General features: G+C 37.3%; 1 protein-coding gene across 1 annotated transcript in view; it reads left to right on the top strand.

Moving 5' to 3' along the window:
* LOC126013807 (myosin-3) overlaps window positions 1-13,946 on the top strand; it is a 28,300-nt gene extending 14,354 nt beyond the window's left edge. Inside the window, exons 16-39 of the mRNA XM_049777008.1 lie at window positions 1,633-1,720; window positions 1,936-2,053; window positions 2,979-3,102; window positions 3,192-3,328; window positions 3,412-3,667; window positions 3,831-4,073; window positions 4,158-4,334; window positions 4,444-4,589; window positions 4,668-4,758; window positions 5,617-6,006; window positions 6,108-6,234; window positions 7,661-7,779; window positions 7,967-8,163; window positions 8,784-8,967; window positions 9,611-9,776; window positions 10,040-10,164; window positions 10,654-10,962; window positions 11,062-11,265; window positions 11,345-11,470; window positions 12,286-12,456; window positions 12,538-12,642; window positions 12,791-12,886; window positions 12,986-13,123; window positions 13,907-13,946. Coding sequence (XP_049632965.1) covers window positions 1,633-1,720; window positions 1,936-2,053; window positions 2,979-3,102; window positions 3,192-3,328; window positions 3,412-3,667; window positions 3,831-4,073; window positions 4,158-4,334; window positions 4,444-4,589; window positions 4,668-4,758; window positions 5,617-6,006; window positions 6,108-6,234; window positions 7,661-7,779; window positions 7,967-8,163; window positions 8,784-8,967; window positions 9,611-9,776; window positions 10,040-10,164; window positions 10,654-10,962; window positions 11,062-11,265; window positions 11,345-11,470; window positions 12,286-12,456; window positions 12,538-12,642; window positions 12,791-12,886; window positions 12,986-13,123; window positions 13,907-13,933 — 3,864 coding nt within the window. The 3' untranslated portion in view covers window positions 13,934-13,946. The remainder of the gene's footprint in view (window positions 1-1,632; window positions 1,721-1,935; window positions 2,054-2,978; window positions 3,103-3,191; window positions 3,329-3,411; window positions 3,668-3,830; window positions 4,074-4,157; window positions 4,335-4,443; window positions 4,590-4,667; window positions 4,759-5,616; window positions 6,007-6,107; window positions 6,235-7,660; window positions 7,780-7,966; window positions 8,164-8,783; window positions 8,968-9,610; window positions 9,777-10,039; window positions 10,165-10,653; window positions 10,963-11,061; window positions 11,266-11,344; window positions 11,471-12,285; window positions 12,457-12,537; window positions 12,643-12,790; window positions 12,887-12,985; window positions 13,124-13,906) is intronic.
* Window positions 13,947-19,998: the final 6,052 nt, after the last annotated feature.

Below are 19,998 nucleotides of genomic sequence, written 5' to 3'. Positions count from 1 at the left end.
GGTTACTCCTGGCTGGGTGCTCAGAAAACATTCCTGGCTTGGGGGACCACAAGGGGATGCCAGGGGATCGAACTACGGTCTGTCCTAGGTCAACTAGGTGCAAGACAAATGCCCTACCCCTGTGCCACTGCTCTGGCCCCTTTATCATCATTTTCTATTAAGACTAATGTTTTATTAGTTTTTTACTTTATTTAAAGAAAATGTATCACATAGTTGACCATGATACATCTGTTTCCAAATAACTGAGAACAAAGTTATTTAAAAAGTAATAGAAAAAATAAAAAGGAAGAGAAGTAAGAAATTTTTTAAAAAATAAAGAAAAAATGAGTATAGTAGCAAGCATATTTGTGAAAATTATTGTTCTTTAATGAAGTCACTGAAGAAGATTTTGTAAGCTCTTGTTAGCAGTACATTTTGTTAAACTGGTATTTTCATATAGTGATGAGAACACCAAACAAATGAAACTGTCCAGAAAATAAAAGCACTATTCCTGACACTGTGAATTTTAGGGGTGTGTACTCAGCTTCCAGGTCTCCTGGAAGAAGGAAAATATGGGGGAGGATGGCTGCATTTGCTCCAAAGAATCCTGGTGACGTCAGCTCAAATACTGACATACCTGAAGTTTGATCAAATTGGTGTTTATGAAGAAAATTGTAGAGGGGTGCTGATGTAGGACCATAGGAAAAGTGGTAGTTCTGAGTGATGGATGCAGCAGGTGTGACTTTGACAGGGCAGGGGCGTGGTCTGTCCTCTCTTCCCTAGATTTCCAGATTTTTGCTGCATGATCAATGTACCCATGACTTTTTATGGCTTTGTTTGCATCTCTTTAAAAAAAAAAAAGGGAGTCTGTGGTGCTGGCCCTGTGTGAACATGGTAACTGCATTTTGGGGGCATGCGTATAGCTGCCAGGCTTCCTGGAAGAAGGAAAATGTGGGGGGAGGATGCCCACACTCACTCCAAAATGCCCAGGTGACATCAGCCCAATACTGGCATACCTGAAGTTTGGTCAGATTGGTGTTACTGAAAAGAATTGTAAAGGAGTTGTAAGGTAGGGCTATAGGCAAAATGGTGCTTCTGGATGATGGATGCAGCAGGCATGGCTTTGGCTGATTTGTTAGTTTTTGGTAAAATTTTCCTGGTTTTCTTTATAGACACAATGAAAAACATTCCATGATCCTGCATGAGACGGATACATCACTTTAATTGACGTTGGAGAGAATTTTGTACTCAATTAGTATATTTCACACTGTAAAGTGAAACACTATTATATGCACCTCTGATTTCTGAGCTATCTCACAACCCCCGACACATAAGACTTTTTTGTTTTGTTTTGTTTTATGAGACACAACCAGTGGTGCTCAGGGATTACTTCTGGCTCTATACTCAGAAATGACTTCTGGTGGGCTTTGTGGACCATATGGAATACTGGGAATTGAACCCTGGTCAGCCACGTTCAAGGCAAATGCCCTACCTACTGTACTACCATTCTGGCCCCAACACTTTTTAAAAAGAATAATTCATTTTATTATTCTTAATATTCATGATAAGTTTAAAAATTATTATTTTTATTATACTATATCTATTTTGTCAAATACCTACAGTCTACAGTCAATTTTAATCTTTTTCACTTAGGAAAATCTAAATAAACTGATGTCAAATTTAAGAACTACTCACCCTCACTTTGTTCGTTGTATAATTCCCAATGAAAGCAAAACCCCAGGTAAGAAACATTTTTTTTGCCCTGTAGATAGTACTCTTTCATAATTTTGTAAAATTTTTAAAAGTAAAATAGTTTTATATAGAAAATAGATAGAAGGAATCTACAGAGTAAAGAACTACACAACCTAAGCTGGGACTTGGGAAATGCCAAAATTAAATGTGCCTCATTTTAAAGAAATTCTGTGTAAGTCTGATATTTCTTGCTTCTGTCTTCAGGGGCTATGGAACATAGCCTTGTCCTCCATCAGTTGCGGTGCAATGGTGTCCTGGAGGGCATCCGCATTTGTCGGAAGGGATTCCCAAATCGGATTCTCTATGGGGACTTTAAACAAAGGTGGGTAACAAAAAATTCTCTACACTGAGTAAGGTGTCTCTTGCCAAAACAGTTGAGGTCATGTATATTTATGGGCTTCTTAAAAATTAATTAATATTTTACCTCTTAGGACCAGAAAGTTAATATAGCATTTGAGAGCACTTGACTTTGATGCAGCTGATGAGGGATCAATACCTGACATTTCATACAGTCCTCCAAGTACCACCAGGAATGATATTTGAGTGCAAAGCCAGAAGTAAATCATGGACATTGCTGGATGTGATCCAAAAACAAAAAAATATATTAAAAATATATAAAAAAGAAAAGAAAATAGCCTGCTATTGAATAGTAGCCTCATTGATAGTCATTCACATGTATCTAGTGTTACACATATTAAATACTATATTCTTACAATAAAGTAAACTAGAAAAATAAAATGTTAACAGGAAAATTATAATAAAGAGAAAATAGTACTGTATTACTCTATAAATACAAGTGTATATCATTTGTTTACATGAAAATTCGCATGTCACTAAACCTACAATGTTCAAGCCATATTATCCATGGGCCAACTGTACATTTGTTGATGTTATGTACAAATTCTAGAATTGGAGAGGGAGAAATATGATATGAAGATTATTTCAACAGAAAAATCTATGGCTTTGTACAAAATAAATAACTTGGCAAGAACATAAATGTTTCTTCCTAGTTTGTTGACATATAATATAGAAAGAGGACTTGTCCTAAGAATCAAGGAGTCTAGATTTCAGATAGTCACACTATCTACCAGTGTTGCTCTAGGCTTAACATAGGACTCTCTAGCCGGAAAGATTCTTTTTCTCTCTGGATCTTAACCTTATAGAAATAAAGGGAGACATTAGCAAGATTATCTTCAAGGTTTGTCTCTGTATTGATCATCTGTTGTTGCCTGTGTCTGTGATGACAGATATCGAGTACTAAATGCCAGTGCCATCCCAGAAGGACAATTCATTGACAGTAAAAAAGCCTGTGAAAAGCTATTGTCATCTATTGACATTGATCATACACAGTATAAATTTGGACATACTAAGGTAATACATAATTTTTAGAGATTCTTGGTTTTTGTCCCTTTTAGGCTTCTCCCTAAAAACTAACTCATTTCATTTTTATTCCTCGGAAGGTATTTTTTAAGGCTGGATTGCTCGGAACCTTGGAAGAAATGCGAGATGACCGCCTAGCAAACCTGATCACTCGAACACAAGCTGTGTGCAGGGGATATCTTATGCGTATGGAATTCCAAAAGATGGTGCAGAGAAGGTCAAGCAGAGTCTTTTTTTCAAGTATGAGGTATTTAGAGAAGTGAGGTTCTGTCTTTAATATATTCAATACATTGTTTTTAGGGAGTCCATTTTCTGCATCCAGTACAACATACGTTCATTCATGAATGTGAAGCACTGGCCCTGGATGAAGCTATATTTCAAAATAAAGCCCCTTCTCAAGAGTGCAGAGATTGAGAAAGAAATGGCCACCATGAAGGAAGAGTTCCAGAAAATTAAAGATGAACTTGCCAAGTCAGAGGCAAAAAGAAAGGAGCTAGAAGAAAAATTGGTGACTCTAGTACAAGAGAAAAATGACCTGAAACTCCAAGTACAAGCTGTATGTGTTTAGAATTGCTATTTAACTTAATTTTATTATTAAATAAAATTGGATATTTTTAGAAATTTCTGCTTTTAGTTATGATGCTTCACACAGACATTTATATATAATAAGATATTAAATGCTAAAAATACCTCACCTCATAAAATAATTATTTTTAAAGGAAAGTGAAAACTTGTTGAATGCTGAGGAAAGATGTGATCAATTGATCAAAGCCAAATTCCAGCTAGAAGCCAAAATCAAAGAGGTGACTGAGAGAGCTGAGGATGAGGAAGAGACCAATGCTGAGCTTACTGCAAAGAAAAGGAAATTGGAAGATGAATGTTCAGAACTGAAGAAAGACATAGATGACCTTGAGCTAACTCTGGCCAAGGTGGAAAAGGAAAAGCATGCCACAGAGAACAAGGTACACTCTTTATCGATCTTTACAGTTTATTGTAGTCATTGCAAACTTTATTTCTTCTTATAGCTGTTTGTGGCTTCTTCATAGGTTAAAAATCTTACTGAAGAACTTGCTGGGTTGGATGAAACCATTGAAAAGTTAACTAGAGAAAAGAAGACCCTTCAAGAGGCTCACCAGCAGACCTTGGATGACCTCCAAGCAGAAGAAGACAAAGTCAATTCTTTAAGCAAAATCAAGAGCAAACTAGAACAGCTAGTTGATGATGTAAGTCTATGAAGATCATTAATAAAACCAGGATATCAGGGTCAGAAAAGTTCCATTTATCTTTTTGTGTGTATTAATTGTCCTCAAAAGGAATTGTAAACTTTTTCAGCTAGAAAGTTCCTTAGAACAAGAAAAGAAACTCCGTGTAGACCTAGAAAGGAATAAGAGGAAACTTGAAGGAGACTTGAAGCTTGCTCAAGAATCCATATTAGATCTGGAGAATGACAAGCAACAACTGGATGAAAGACTTAAGAAGTATGCTTTGAAATCTGCATTTAGTTTTCTAGGTTATTGGTTCTCTTTTCTTTATACAGTCTCCATTTCTCTTCATAGGAAAGACTTTGAATATTGTCAACTGCAAAGCAAATTGGAAGATGAACAAACTCTGGGTCTCCAATTTCAGAAGAAGATCAAAGAGCTCCAGGTAAGGGATATTTGGATTTTATTTAAAATATGGTTTGTGTATTGAGAGATGGCTGCCTATCTCCAAATGTTGCTATTTGGAGCATATAGACATATTTATTTGCCTTCCATTGTGTTTGGCTGACACAATGGAGATGAACCATTTTAAATACAATCAATAGTTGAAATATTGGAGGATAATATTTAGCTAAATAAACAATATATTTGCCTTTTTATGCAGATGTAATGACTATATTAAAGAAAAAAAATTTTTTAAAGGAAATTAGCAGCATTTTTGATTTTTGAAAAAAATGTAAGCACTGAGGTCCTCTGATAAGTATGCAAACTAGGGCCATAGTAGTGGTGCAAGCAGTAGGGCATTTGCCTAGGCTAACCTAGGATGGACCGAGGTTCGATCCCCCAGTGTCCCATATGGCCCCCCAAGGCCAAGAGCGATTTCTAGTGTATAGCCAGGAGTAAACCCTGAGTGTCACCAGGTGTGGGCCAAAAAGCAGAAAAAAACAAACAAAAAAAAAAAACGAAACAAAAAACAAACAAAAAACAAAAAACAAAAACAAAAAAACTAGGGGCCAGAGAAATAGTGCAATGGATAGGGTGTTTGCCTTGCACATGGGTCGCCCCAGCACCAAGAGTAACCCGTGTGCCACCAGGTGTGGGAAGAGAAAGAGAGAGAGAGAGAGAGACAGAGAGAGAAACAGAGAGAGACACACACACACAGAGAGAGAGAGAGAGAGAGAGAGAGAGAGAGAGAGAGAGAGAGAGAGAGAGAGAGAGAGAGAATATGAAAACTAGCCTTTTTCTTGAAACTGAGTCATTTTAGAGACCACTTATCCCAGGGTTAAATGTCTCTCCTCTTCAGGCTCGAATAGAAGAACTGGAAGAAGAGATTGAGGCAGAGAGGGCCACCCGTGCCAAGACTGAAAAACAGCGAAGTGACTATGCCAGGGAGTTAGAGGAGCTGAGTGAGAGGCTGGAGGAGGCAGGAGGTGTCACCTCCACCCAGATAGAACTCAACAAGAAGCGGGAGGCTGAGTTCTTGAAGCTGCGTAGGGATCTGGAGGAGGCCACTCTGCAGCATGAAGTCATGGTGGCTGCACTGCGGAAGAAGCACGCAGAGAGCATGACAGAGCTTGGGGAGCAGATAGACAATCTGCAGAGGGTCAAGCAGAAGCTGGAAAAGGAGAAGAGTGAGTTCAAGCTTGAGATTGATGACCTTGCCAGCAACGTGGAGAGCATGTCAAAATCCAAGGTGCCTAAGCACAATGAACCAATCACTTTTTATAATAGAGAAATCTATGCTCTTTTAAATATGAATATAAACTATTTTTTCTTCATTTTCAAACCTTTTAGGCAAATTTGGAGAAAATATGCAGGACTCTTGAGGATCAATTAAATGAAGCCAGGGGTAAGAATGAGGAACTCCAGAGGAGTATGAGTGAATTGACCACACAGAAGTCTCGTCTTCATACAGAAGCTGGTGAGCTGTGGGAACAAGCCAGACCACCTGAAACTGAGGAACTGGTCAAAATGAAAGGATATTATATGTTTAAATTTAATTTATAAGAAAGTGTAATTTGGGGGTCAAAGCAATTGGAATAAAATCTCAGTCTACCCAACTATCCAAAACATTGGGAGTTCAGTAAAGATAAGGGAGAGAACAGTAGAACAGAATTACCTTGGGGTCTAGATATTACTAGATATAAGCTTTCTCAAAATAAATATAAACTTGCACTAAAAATAAATGAAAATGTAAAAATAGGACAAGAAGCCAAATCACATGGCCTTTTTTTCCCTTTTTTCTTTTTTTGTTTATGTTTTTGGGCTACACCCCGTGAGGCTCAGAGGTTACTCCTATCTATGTGCTCAGAAATCACTCCTGGCTTGGGGGACCATATGGGATGCGGGGGGATCAAACCACGGTCTGTCCTAGGCTAGTGCAGGCAGGGCAGATGCCTTACCACTTACGCCACTACTCTGGCCAGGCCTTTTTTTTTTTCTTCATATGAATTCTGTTTTGTTTTGTTTAGTTTAGTTTAGTTTTTTTTTCTTGCACAAGAATTCCTATTATATGCCATTAAGTATTTTAGAAAAAGGGAGAAATATGACCAATTTGTATATCTTCTTGGTCACTTGTATATCCTCTTGGTGTATATAATAAAAATATAAGAAAATAATATTTTTCGTTTATTTTGGGGCTCTACCTGGCTATGTTCAAGTTATTCTCTTGGCTCTATGCTAGGAGGCCACTCCTGGTAGTGCTCAAGAAATGAAATGCAGTGCCAGGGATTGAACTAACAGCTGCTTGCAAGGCAAATGCTTTAAATTTTGCCTTATAAAATTTGTACTCTCTTCCTGGTCCTACTTGTGATGTTTTACCACCAAGTTCATCATCATGAGTGAATTCTTTGCTAGCTGCCCCAACATTGATAATGAAGAAAGATAATTTAGTAGTTATTTCTGCAATCATCTACAGACCTCCCTTCTAGAATCATAAGGTCTCTCCTACTAAGTATTTTTCCTTCTCTTATCTCAAAGGAAGCATCTAAACATAGATTTACCATATTGTCCCAAAAGTTTAATTTAACTTATTGAAGATATAAAAAAAAAGGAAAACAGGACTTTCATAATGGCCCAATAACAGTTAAAAACACCAGCTGAGAGTTTTGAATATTCCAAATAATGTTTGAATTCACAGTGGGTTTTACTGACAAGTCACTCAATTTTATAGATTAACAGCACCATGTCAGTTTGTTTTCAATCTTCTTTTTGAACTTTTGCATTTATGAAAGCACCACACCTTACTTTCTCCCAAACAGTAGCACAGCAACTTATATAAATACAATAGGAGCTTGGTAAGCCAGTAAATGAACAACTAAAGTAAATATATTTTATTCTGTACACAGGTGAGTTGAGTCATCAGCTAGAAGAAAAAGAAAGTATAGTATCCCAACTTTCCAGGAACAAACAGGCATTTACTCAACAAATAGAAGAACTCAAGAGGCAGTTAGAAGAAGAGAGTAAGGTATTTCATTAGGTGGAATGCTCCTTGATCTAACTTTCAAACAAAAATTTCAGTGGGAGGGGAGGCATAGTAGGAGTGGAGCTTTATTCTGTGGTTTATGAAGCAGCAGCATGCTTAGATTGTTTTATGCTGCTGGATGAGAAATTTAAACCTCACAGAAACTTTATTTTTTTCTTGACATTTGCAGGCTAAGAATGCCTTGGCCCATGCCCTTCAGTCTTCCCGCCATGACTGTGACCTGCTTCGGGAACAATATGAGGAGGAACAGGAAGGTAAAGCTGAGCTACAGAGGGCACTATCCAAAGCGAATAGTGAGGTTGCTCAGTGGAGGACTAAATATGAGACGGATGCCATCCAGCGCACAGAGGAGTTGGAGGAGGCCAAGTATGAAATTCTATCTGCTTTTAAGAGAACCTAGAAGTCTTGGGTCTGGGGAGATAGCTCTGTTGTTGTCTGGGATAAAAACCTTGACCCAAATGAACCCTGATCTCAGACTATTCCTTGAGTACTTCTGGATATTTGGTTGTCTCTGGTGGCCCTGAGCACCACCAGTCCAAGAAACCCTGTATCACTCAACTAAACTAAACTATCTCACCTGGTTGGCTGAGTATCTCTAAGTATAGCCCCAGTACTTTGGAAGTACTTTGGAAATCTCAGAAAATCTCAGAAAATGAGAACTCTTAAATTAACATATCATAGAGTACTTACTTTAGAACTACTTTGAAATAAATTTCTTGTTACCTGTTTTCCCATTTCTTTTTAAAATGCAATGCTGTGCTATTTAAGAAACTTGAACTAGCACTTTTCATTAAGACAAATAACATTCATCCTACAGAAAAGACTCATTATTGATCACTGATCTTTAAGCAGACAGAAAATTCTTCTGAGCTCAAGAAGGCAAGAGGGTATTTGAATCACATAAATTAGCAACTCTGAGTTTATACATAATTAATTTTAGGAAATTTCCATTTAAAGACCATTTTCTGTCTTTTAAATACTTTCAGGAAAAAACTTGCTCAGCGCCTTCAGGACTCAGAGGAACAGATTGAGGCAGTGAATGCTAAGTGTGCTTCTTTGGAGAAAACCAAGCAGAGGCTTCAAGGAGAAGCTGAGGACTTGATGGTTGATGTTGAAAGAGCCAATTCCATGGCTGCTTCTCTGGACAAAAAACAGAGGAACTTTGACAAGGTCAAAGTTTTGACAAGATCTTACATAACCTGATAGTAATGGAAGGAGACAGAACCAGCATTGACTCCCTCACTTATATTGTGATGCTTTGGAAGTCCTCGAGCTTCACTGTATTTTCTTCATCTCTAACTCAAAATACAAATGGGGGGAAAGGGTAGAGATCCTTTTGAAAGATTGCCAGAGGACATAGTGACATTTATACAATGTTGATCAAACCTAAGTATTTTTTCTCCTGTAACTTTGAAAAGACACCTGTCTGGGTGTTTGATACATGGAAATCTAAATTTCATTTTAATGCTTTCTGGAAGGCCCCTTTCAACAGAGCACAACATGGCAAATGTGTTTGATTTAAATCAAAAATCTAATGAATTGTTTAGAAATTTAGGGTGATTTTTCTATTAGGAAATGGGCAATTATGACAAACTTCTTTATTTTCAAAAAAGCATTTGTTTTTTGGAAATGGAAATTTTGAGTGAATGTATGGTATTTTTGATTAGTCCAGCAATCAAGAACAAATAACAAAGGCATGAGACACCAAAAGCCCAATTAGGCTACCCATGCTTAGGTAGCTTATACAGTGTTTACTTAGAACTTGGAGGAAAAGAGCTAATAATGGATCTACTTTTATCTATTTTTTTTTCAGGTGTTAGCTGAATGGAAAACCAAGTGTGATGAGAGTCAGGCAGAGCTGGAGGCATCTCTGAAGGAATCCCGTACCTTAAGCACTGAACTCTTCAAACTGAAAAATGCCTATGAAGAAGCTTTAGATCAACTTGAAACTGTGAAACGAGAAAATAAGAACTTAGAACGTAAGCAGTTAAAAAATTATAAAATCTTCTTGTGCTATTGTCAGACTATGAGCTGACTTCAGAATTTTACCAATCTTATGTACAGTGTATGTGTTCACCATCAATTGGTTATTTTCAAGTTGATTTTTGTATGATATCTTAACTCATGACAAAGCATCCTTAAGGTTATCATAAATGCATTAAAAAGCATATACCTAGAAACTTACTATTCCTAGAACCTTAGGCAGAGACATTTAAATGCAATTTAAATTATTTCTTTACAGATGAGATATCAGATCTCACAGAACAAATTGCTGAAAATGGTAAAACTATTCATGAACTCGAGAAATCACGGAAGCAGATGGAACTGGAAAAAGCTGATATCCAGCTGGCTCTCGAGGAAGCAGAGGTTAGCATAATTCCGAAGGCTGTTGAAGAAACATTTCAGAAATGGTAGTACCTTGGTAGTGGAGGCTAACTGGTTCACTCTGTGCCTTTATTTTTGTTTCAATGAAGCCATCTCCTAATGCTTTCTATCTCCTGTCAAAATAACATGAAAACATTTTAAGAATTATGCTTAATTTATTAGGGAATTCATTGCATGTGATTCTTTAAATTTCATTGATACTTGAAAATATAATAATTAAAATTAAAAATGAAACGTTTTATTTTTGCAATGAATGAGTTAGTTTGACAGTTTGAATAGACAAATTTGAATAGATAATATATAAATAAATATAAACAAATTTGAATAGCTAGTAATATATAAATAAATATAAATTTGAATAATAGTTTGAAATGTTAATGTCTTAATGTTATGAATATCCATCAAATTTTATTACCCTTCATTTTGTCTATATTGTCACCAGATTTACTTGTCTTCTTTTATTCTTTTTAGGCAACTGTTGAACATGAGGAAGCCAAGATACTCCGAATTCAGCTGGAACTGACCCAAGTGAAATCAGAAATTGATAGAAAGATAACTGAAAAAGATGAAGAGATTGAGCAGCTGAAGAAGAACTACCAGAGAACGGTGGAGATGATGCAGAGCACTCTGGATGCTGAGGTGCGGAGTAGGAATGAAGCCATCAGAATCAAGAAGAAAATGGAGGGTGATTTGAATGAGATTGAGATCCAGTTGAGTCATGCCAACCGCCAAGCTGCAGAGACACTCAAACACCTCAGGAGTGTTCAGGGACAGCTGAAGGTATGAAAGACTTTCTCATTCTCAGATTGACTTCAATATAGACAAGACTTATGACATAACACTATTAGCTGCCTATATTTTCCTTCATTCTCTGTCTAGGACACTCAGATCTACCTGGATGATGCTCTCAGGGGCCAAGAGGACCTAAAGGAGCAGCTAGCAATTGTGGAGCGCAGAACCACCTTGCTGCAGGCTGAGGTAGAGGAGCTTCGAGCCTCTCTGGAGCAGACAGAGAGAGCACGGAAACTGGCAGAACAAGAGCTCCTAGACTCCAATGAAAGAGTACAACTGCTTCATGCCCAGGTAAGCTCAAGAATGGCAGAGGGGAAAGAGCCTGCTCTTAGACATGCATGGATAACAATAACACCTGCTTCTGCTCTAGAACACCAGTCTCATCCACACCAAGAAGAAGCTGGAGGCAGATCTCACACAATTCCAGAACGAGGTGGAGGATGCCAATAAGGATGCAAGGAATGCTGAAGAGAAAGCAAAAAAGGCCATTATAGATGTAAGGCTTTCTCTTACTTTTTCTTGCTCATGCTTGGTTTTCAAAACTATTTCATTAGAGCCCTCATTCTTTCCCCATCCTGAGATATATTTGGTTGTACCTGGGCTCCTTAAGTTACTCTGACTTCCCCTAAAGCTCTTTGGTTTCCAATTTCATGTTTAAAAAGTGAACATGCGAAAGAAGGGATTATATTGTTTCTTAAGTGCATGAAGATGCATGATTTTCTTTCCTCCAACATATGAATTACTACAAACATAAAAATCACATCCTCGGATTATCATTGCCTGCATCCCTCTCACCAGCACCTAAATGTCTTGGTCTTTAGGGACACTCTTTCAGCCTTTCTTTCAGTTCTCATAGCGCCCTCTGTCTGCTGCTCAGAGAAGAATCTAACTCACAATTTGATTGCCTTTGTGTTGTGACACCCACTTAGACTTTGCTTTTATCTCATTATTCATAAGCCTGTAAACTAGTATAAACCGAATCTTCTATAATATCTAGGTTACTTCTAAAACAAACATTGTTGACTATATGATAATTTATTTTTATGGGATGGAGGAAGATCCCAAAGAAGACAGTTTAATAAAGGAAAAAATATTTTCCATCCAGTTCTTAAAGGTTTAATTTCTTAGATTATTTTATATGCTTGGTTTAGTTTTTCTCTAATTTTATCATGACAGCATGGGCTCAATTAGAATATCAATGCTTCATTTTTATTGCCTTGTTTCTTTAGTATAACTCAGATCCTTGGGTATCCCTGATTTGATAGCACTTGACTTTTGTTGGCATCTTAATTGGTATGATTTGATTTTCAGGCAGCCATGATGGCTGAAGAATTGAAGAAGGAGCAGGACACAAGCGCCCACCTGGAGCGGATGAAGAAGAATATGGAGCAGACAGTGAAGGACCTGCAGCTTCGACTAGATGAGGCTGAGCAGCTGGCCTTGAAGGGTGGGAAGAAGCAGATCCAGAAACTGGAGATGCGGGTACTTGTGGAAGGAAACGACCATCAGCATAGCTTTCTAGTCTTTTCAGTGCCAAACTGGTTTTCCATCTGTTTTCTATAGATCCGTGAGCTGGAATTTGAACTTGAAGGAGAACAAAAGAAGAACACTGAGTCTGTTAAGGGCCTAAGAAAGTATGAGCGGCGGATCAAGGAATTGTCATACCAGGTCTGATAGATACTTCCTCAGTCAAGTGCAAACATCATCCTGGATTCTCCAGAATTCATAAGGAAACACTTTAGCCTTAGAAAACTATCTAGACTTCATGCACTCTGCCCCTTTCTCTATGGTTATAGTCACATGTTCTCACTTTTAGAGTGAAGAGGATAAGAAGAATGTGCTCAGATTACAAGATCTGGTGGATAAACTTCAAGTGAAAGTCAAATCCTATAAAAGGCAGGCTGAAGAGGCTGTAAGTCAGACACATTTGTAATTTTAGAATAGTAGCCTGATCTGTTTTCTCACATTAAGGTCCAAGAGAGGTCTTACCTATCTGGGCTATTGATTGTAGGATGAACAAGCCAATGCAAATCTCAACAAATTCCGAAAAGCACAGCATGAACTCGAGGAGGCTGAGGAACGTGCTGATATAGCAGAATCTCAAGTCAATAAGCTTCGTGCTAAAACTCGAGATTTTCCTTCTAGCAGGGTGAGTGAATAACACTGTATTTGGATGGGAGAGTGGGGAAAAATATGTATGCTGTAGCTTCTGCTGCTGGGATGAGAGGGAAGAACACACAGTGATACAGTTTTGATCTACAACAGGGGTCTCAAACTCAATTTACCTGGGGGCCGGAGGAGGCAAAGTCAGGGTGAGGCAGGGCCGCATAAGGGATTTCGCTTACCGAATATTCGCAATAAAAAAAATCGCATTAGTAAGAAAAAATTGCATTAAACATTCGCATAATGTCTAATGCGATTTTTTCTTACTAATGCGATTTTTATTGTGATTATTCAGTAAGCAAATAATCGTGAATACTGCAATATTTGAAGGCCGGCCACGAGCCACAAAATGTTGTACCGAGGGCCGTGAGTTTGAGACCCTTGATCTACAGGACCATTAGAGAATCCTTATTCTTAGAAGTGACCAATCTTGGGCCTTGTTGGCTTAAAAGATTCCTATTGGAAACTAGGTATGTAAGTCTTGATAAAAACAACAACAATCATAAAACAAAATAACCAAAACAAACCTTCCTAAAGAGAAAATATGATGACATCTTTCCCTCTGCAATCTTTAAAGCACTCTCTGCTGGCATTAATCATCAGTCAATATATATGTAGATAGATGGTGTAGTTTTCTCCTGAAGTTTAAAAAGGTCCTATATTCTAATGAAGTATACAAATGAGATAATCACTTGTACTTGCTTGTGTGTGTACACACACACTTGATGTGTGAAACATACATCTGTAATTTGTACACCTTTCTCTCCAGAAGGTGATCCATGAGAGTGAAGAGTAAACAACCATTTCTGGAACAGGACAGAAATAAATAACATATACTTTTTTTCTTGGATCCTGATCATACTACTTCATATTCATGTGATTGTTCTTCACATGCAATAAACTTTGCTTGATTTTATATTTGGACTGTTTCATTATTTTTTTCTCTGAGTGAAAGCTATTCATATTAAATAAACTAAAGCTATTGCTGAAATCCAGGCAAGCCAATGGCTTGATGAATTCAATTAGTATGTGTATGCTAAGACAAATAGAGGTTGCTTCTGGTTGAAACTTATATCAGAGAAACAATTGCTTGAGTTTAACTGATTATTTGTGGGGGAAAAACGGTCAAATGAATTAGATAAAAGATTGCGGGCTGGAGCAGTGGTGAGAGCAGTAGGATGTTTGCCTTGCATGCGCTAACCTAGGACAGACCATGGTTCGATTACCTAGAGTCCCAAGCCAGGAGCGATTTCTGAGCACATAGCCAGGAATAACCCCTGAGCATCACCTGGTGTGGCCCAAAAACCAAAAAAGAAAAAAAAAAGATTGCCCTTTGATATGAAATGAGGAAAACACAAAGAATCAGGAAACTCTTGTCTTACATTGATTTGAGTTATAAAACAAAGGAAGTCCTACATGCATTCACTATGCTATTAGCATTTATACACAAAGAATATAGTGCCTGGGCCCTTTAAGAATTCATTCTAAATGTATAGCTAATAGAATTGACTGTCTATTTAAGACACACAACAGAAAATTCACCCTTCATTCCAAACCTAACTTAAGAGTTAGAGAGAGAACTTAAGAGAACAGAGAAGGAACTTAATAGAGAAGGAACAGAGAGAACTTAAGAGAATAGAGAAGGAAATAAATTAAAGGAGGAAGAAGATGAGAAAGGAAATTAATAGGGAGTCAAAACCCTCAGGTGTAAAGGTGATGCAGGAAGGTGGTATATCTATATATCCAAAGGATATACTCATCTACACTGAAAGTATGAGATAAGAACTACTGCAATCACAAAATTTGAAATGTACCTATCAAGGTGGCAGGTAGCGGAGTGGTACAAAAGAGAGTAGGTAGGAAAGAGCATTGGTAGAGGGAAGTTGACACTATTGGTGTATTGGTGGTGGAATATTTTATGCCTAAGTATAGATTATCAATAACTTTGTAATTAGAATTCTTTAGTTAAATAAAAATAGTTTAAAGGAGAGTAAATATGGCAGGAGTCCAAATAGCATCAGCTAGTCTGAAGTTAGTTGTCATAATTAAACTTAGAAGAAATAGTTACAACATTTCCTCTGTTATGCCATTTTAGAAAAGTAGATTAGTCACACTGACTAAAACTGATGTGCGAAGATAGTTTTCATCAATATGTAACATGAAATTAATAGCTTTTCTTAGGACTTGACATTGTATGGCTAGAAGAACACTATTCACATCACATTTGTTCTATAAATAATTTCAGATAAATTTGTTCCCAAAGACCACACTTATTTAATTTGTTTTCAAATTAGTTTCTCAAAGTTCTATGATTAAGAGGTGATTTGTTCTATGAATAACAGCAATAAGATCAATTCTGGGGCCCAGAGAAAAAGCACACTGGGAAGGGCACTGGTAGGTAGGAAATGATCGAGGTATATTTTCTAGCACCCCAAATAGTCCATTTGTTACCCAGGAATTATACTTAGCACAGAACCAGGCTGAGTACCATAAGTTGTGGACCCCAGAATAATAAGCCTAAACAAACATCAAAGACCAGACCAAATCAGATTCTGACTCAAGCCTCAAGTGTCAAAGAGAACATGCCACTCAGAATCTCTCAGAATTCACAAGGTTGTCTTTGATGGAGAGTATTAATGTAGAAAAGAACTGAAATTTCTGTTAGTAGAGATATCCAAACTGATAAATAGGGAAAAATAAAAAATTGTAATAAGTTAATCAAAGAAAACAATTTAGTTCAGTTTTAATAAACAAATTGCAATGAAAACTACATTTGTAAAAAATGGAAACAGGAACTATATATAGATTTAAAGAGTAAGGCCTATCCTCTGAATCTACTGCATGTACCTTAATAGGATATAAAAACACTTCAACTTTGACTAATGAAACATTAATATTGATTTTATATTTTATGTTGATGTGTGATTATTAATAATTGTCAATGTATAATATGATAATTCAAATATTTCTAAAGTAAAACATACCATTAAATATAACTAAACCTTTTTAAAATATGCTAGAATACTTAAAGATGTAGAAAGTAAAATAGAAAGAAGTGTCATTTTGGAAATAAGTTTATTTTAGAAAAAGTCAGACTTAATGGTAAAAAAAAATTCTAATGTTAAAAAAAAAAAAGATCATGAATGGGACCAGAGCGATAGCACAGTGGTAGGGTATATGGCTTGCAAGCAGCTGACCCAGGACAGACCTGGGTTGATCCCTGGTGTCCCATATGGTCAGCAAGCCAAGAGCAATTTCTGAGCTATGTGCCAGGAGTAATCCCTGAGTGTCACCGGGTGTGACCCAAAAACCTAATAATAATAATAATAATAATAATAATAATAATAATAATAATAATAATAATAATAATAATTTTTTATCTATATGCTTCACAGAGCCTAAGACTGTCAAAAATCTGCCAGACTCATTTTCTCACTTTCTTTGTGTTAAATATTGTGTTTAAATGGACTGAATAGATTTTAAAGTTTCAGAATCTGCACCTGATTCTGCAGATTAAAACATTAGAACATTATTATTGGCCTTTATAGTGAGCAGTTGCTGTTCCCATTGTTGCAGGCTTCTTTGTAGTACAAAGGAGTAAAAGCTTTCTTTTTCTTCCTCTTCCACTTGATTTGTTCCTTCTCCTATAGTGTTCAGAGTATTTACCCTTTAGACCATTGTGTTTCTTTGTGCAATTATTCTAAATACCACATATAAGTGATATTCTGTATTTATCCTTGTTCTGTCTTACTTCATGTAACATAATATTTTCTTTTTTTTTTTTTTTTTTTTTTTTGGTTTTTGGGCCACACCCAGTAACGCTCAGGGGTTACTCCTGGCTATGTGCTCAGAAGTTGCTCCTGGCTTGGGGAACCATATGGGACACCAGGGGATCGAACCGCGGTCCGTCCAAGGTTAGCGCAGGCAAGGCAGGCACCTTACCTTTAGCGCCACCGCCCGGCCCCGTAACATAATATTTTCTAGTTCCAACCATGTTGATGAAATTTCCATAATCGTATCATTTCTTACTGCTATGTAATATTACACATGTGTATATGTACCAAATCATCATGACCCACTCATTTGTTGTTGGACATCTAGGCTGATTCCAAGTCTTAGCTATTGTACTGAGTGCTGCAATGAATAGTGGTGTGCATACATACTTTTGGATGAATTTCTTTCTGTCCTGGGGATAGATACCCCAGAGAGGGATGACTAGTTCAGATGGCAGCTCAATTGTGAGTTTACTTAGAACACTCCATACTGTTTTCCAAAGGGTTTGGACTAGGCAGCATTCCCATCAACAGTGGATGAGAGTTCCTTTCTTAGGCATCCCCACCAACAGAGATTGTTCCTATTACTTTCGATATGTGTCATTATCACTGGTGTAAGATGGTATGTCATTGTTGTCTTGGTTTGGATTTCCCTAATGAAAAGTGATGATGAACATGTGTCTGTTGGTCATCTATTTGTCTTCCTCAGAGAAGTGTCTTTTCATTTCTTCTACCCTTTTTTTATTATTTTTTTACATTTTGTGGAGCTAACCTTTGTGAGTACTTTGTATGTCCTAGATATCAAAACTTTATCTGATGTGTTGAGTGCAAAATTTTTCCCCATTCCATTAGCAGTCTTCTAGGTTTACCATACAGAAACTATTTTTTAAAATAATTTTATTGTGACCAACGTGAATTACAAATCTTTCACAGTTGTCCTCCCTCCACCTCAATACCCAGCACCCCTTTTTTGCCCAACCCCTGGAATGCTAGGATAAATGGTCCCCTCTGTGTATAGCTTGTTGAAGATTGGCTATCAATTCTGTTGTTGTTGACTTTGGGTTTGGTGTTTAAGTCTTAACCTTTTTTATTTCTACTTAATGCTCATACAACTGTTTGGTTCTGGTACCATCCATTTTTACCCCTCAATTTATGAGGCAGAACAAGATGATTCAAGTTATGTGGTTTTGTTTGAAAAAAAAAAGAAAAGAAAAAGAAAAAACAACTAACAAACAAAAAACCAAGAGACGTCTATCTAGAGGTTAAAAATATCAATTTAAAAAAGAAGAAAGGGATGGGGCCGGGTGGTGGCGCTGAAGGTAAGGTGCCTGCCTTGCCTGCACTAGCCTTGGACGGACCGCGGTTCGATCCCCCGGTGTCCCATATGGTCCACCAAGCCAGGAGCAACTTCTGAGCACATAGCCAGGAGTAACTCCTGAGTTTGGGCCCAAAAACCCAAAAAAAAAAAAAAAAAAAAAGAAAGGGGCCGGAGAGGTGGCGTTAGAGGTAAGGTGTCTGCCTTGCAATCTCTAGCCAAGGAAGGACCGAGGTTTTATCCCCCGGCATCCCATATGGTCCCCCTAAGCCAGGGGCAATTTCTGAGCGCTTAGCCAGGAGTAACCCCTGAGTGTCAAATGGGTGTGGCCCAAAAAGAACTAAAAATTATAATAATAAAAAATAAAAAGAAGAAAGAAAAAAAGAAAAGCATAACAAAACACAAACAAAAATACAAAAAACAAAAACCTACAACAGAAACAAAATAAACAAAACAAATAAACAAAAGAAATAAAAAATATACAAAAGACCAAAACCAGCAACTACAAAAAAGCACCACAGCAACAAATACAATAATAACCATGAGAATGAAAGCAAAAAGAAGAAAGAGGGCTGATGTGGCAAGGTTTTTGTTTCTGTTTTTCAATATTGGGTAAATTAGAAAGGGAATTCCCTTGGCCTAAAAGATACAGGGTTTCTCCATCCTTGAAACATACTTTCATGGAAATAACTACAGTCTCCATACATGCTCCTTTTCACACTCCAAGGACTTTTTATGGTGCCAGGAAACTTTCTGCTCAATTGTGGATGATAGAATCAAGCCTCGATTAGAGATCTTGGTATTTGCACAAGTCATAGGATAGTGTCTATCTTTATGGTTCTAGCAGTTCTGTCCCATCACTGTTTTTCTAATCAGTCTTCTATAAGAGATGGTCTTGGTTTTTGCACAGATCCTAGGACGAAGCCTAGGGTAGTCTTTCATTATGTTTCCAGAAGATCTGCTCTGTCGCAGTTGTCAAAGTCAGACCTCTGGAATTAGAGATCGTGGTTATTGTACAAATCTTAGGCTGAAGCCTAGGCTAGGGGGGGTTTCTTTTTGGTCCCAGGATAAGTTCTACCCAGTCATGGTTGTTAATGTCAGTCTTCTATAGTTAGAGATCTTGGTTTTTACACAGATCAAAGGATACTGTGACTTCTGATTTTAGCTTAACATTGGGTGATTAGATAGGACAACCTGCTCTTAGATCAAGTTGCTGTCCTCGTTGTCAGGATGTCGTATTAAAACTGGTGCAAGTTGGTGCTAGTGTGGTATTAAGATTTTCCCAGGGGTAGTTTGGTTCCTGGTGCTGCTGCAGGGAACTGTGTTCATTCTATGTCTGGGCTCTAGGCCTCAGGATTGGGTAGTTGTTGTCTGAAAACATGAAGTCCAAGTTGGGTCCACATGACAAATATTCAGGTTGGGAGGTGCCCCTCTATTATAAAATGCCATACAGAAACATCTTAGTTTGATACAGTTTCATTTCTTTAGGTTTGATGCTATAGGTCATGCCATTGGCATCCTATCACCAAAGACTTTTTGAAGTATAGGTCTTGGAGTGTTCTGCCTATGATTTCCTCAATAAAGTTTAAAGCTTTCTGATTTCATGGTCTGATTTCATGGTCTTTATTTCATTTTGAGTTGACTTTTGTGTAAGATATGAGGTATGAATAAATCTTTAATTTCTTTTTCTTAATAATATCTTTATTTAAGCAACATGACTACAAACATGTTTGTTTAAAAAAAACACTCCCCTTCACCAGTGCAACCTTCCCA

The sequence above is a fragment of the Suncus etruscus genome, chromosome 7, assembly GCF_024139225.1.
Source record: "Suncus etruscus isolate mSunEtr1 chromosome 7, mSunEtr1.pri.cur, whole genome shotgun sequence".
NCBI classification, from domain to species: domain Eukaryota; kingdom Metazoa; phylum Chordata; class Mammalia; order Eulipotyphla; family Soricidae; genus Suncus; species Suncus etruscus.
Note: the sequence above shows the minus strand (reverse complement) of the source record. Positions and strands in the feature narration are given on the sequence as shown.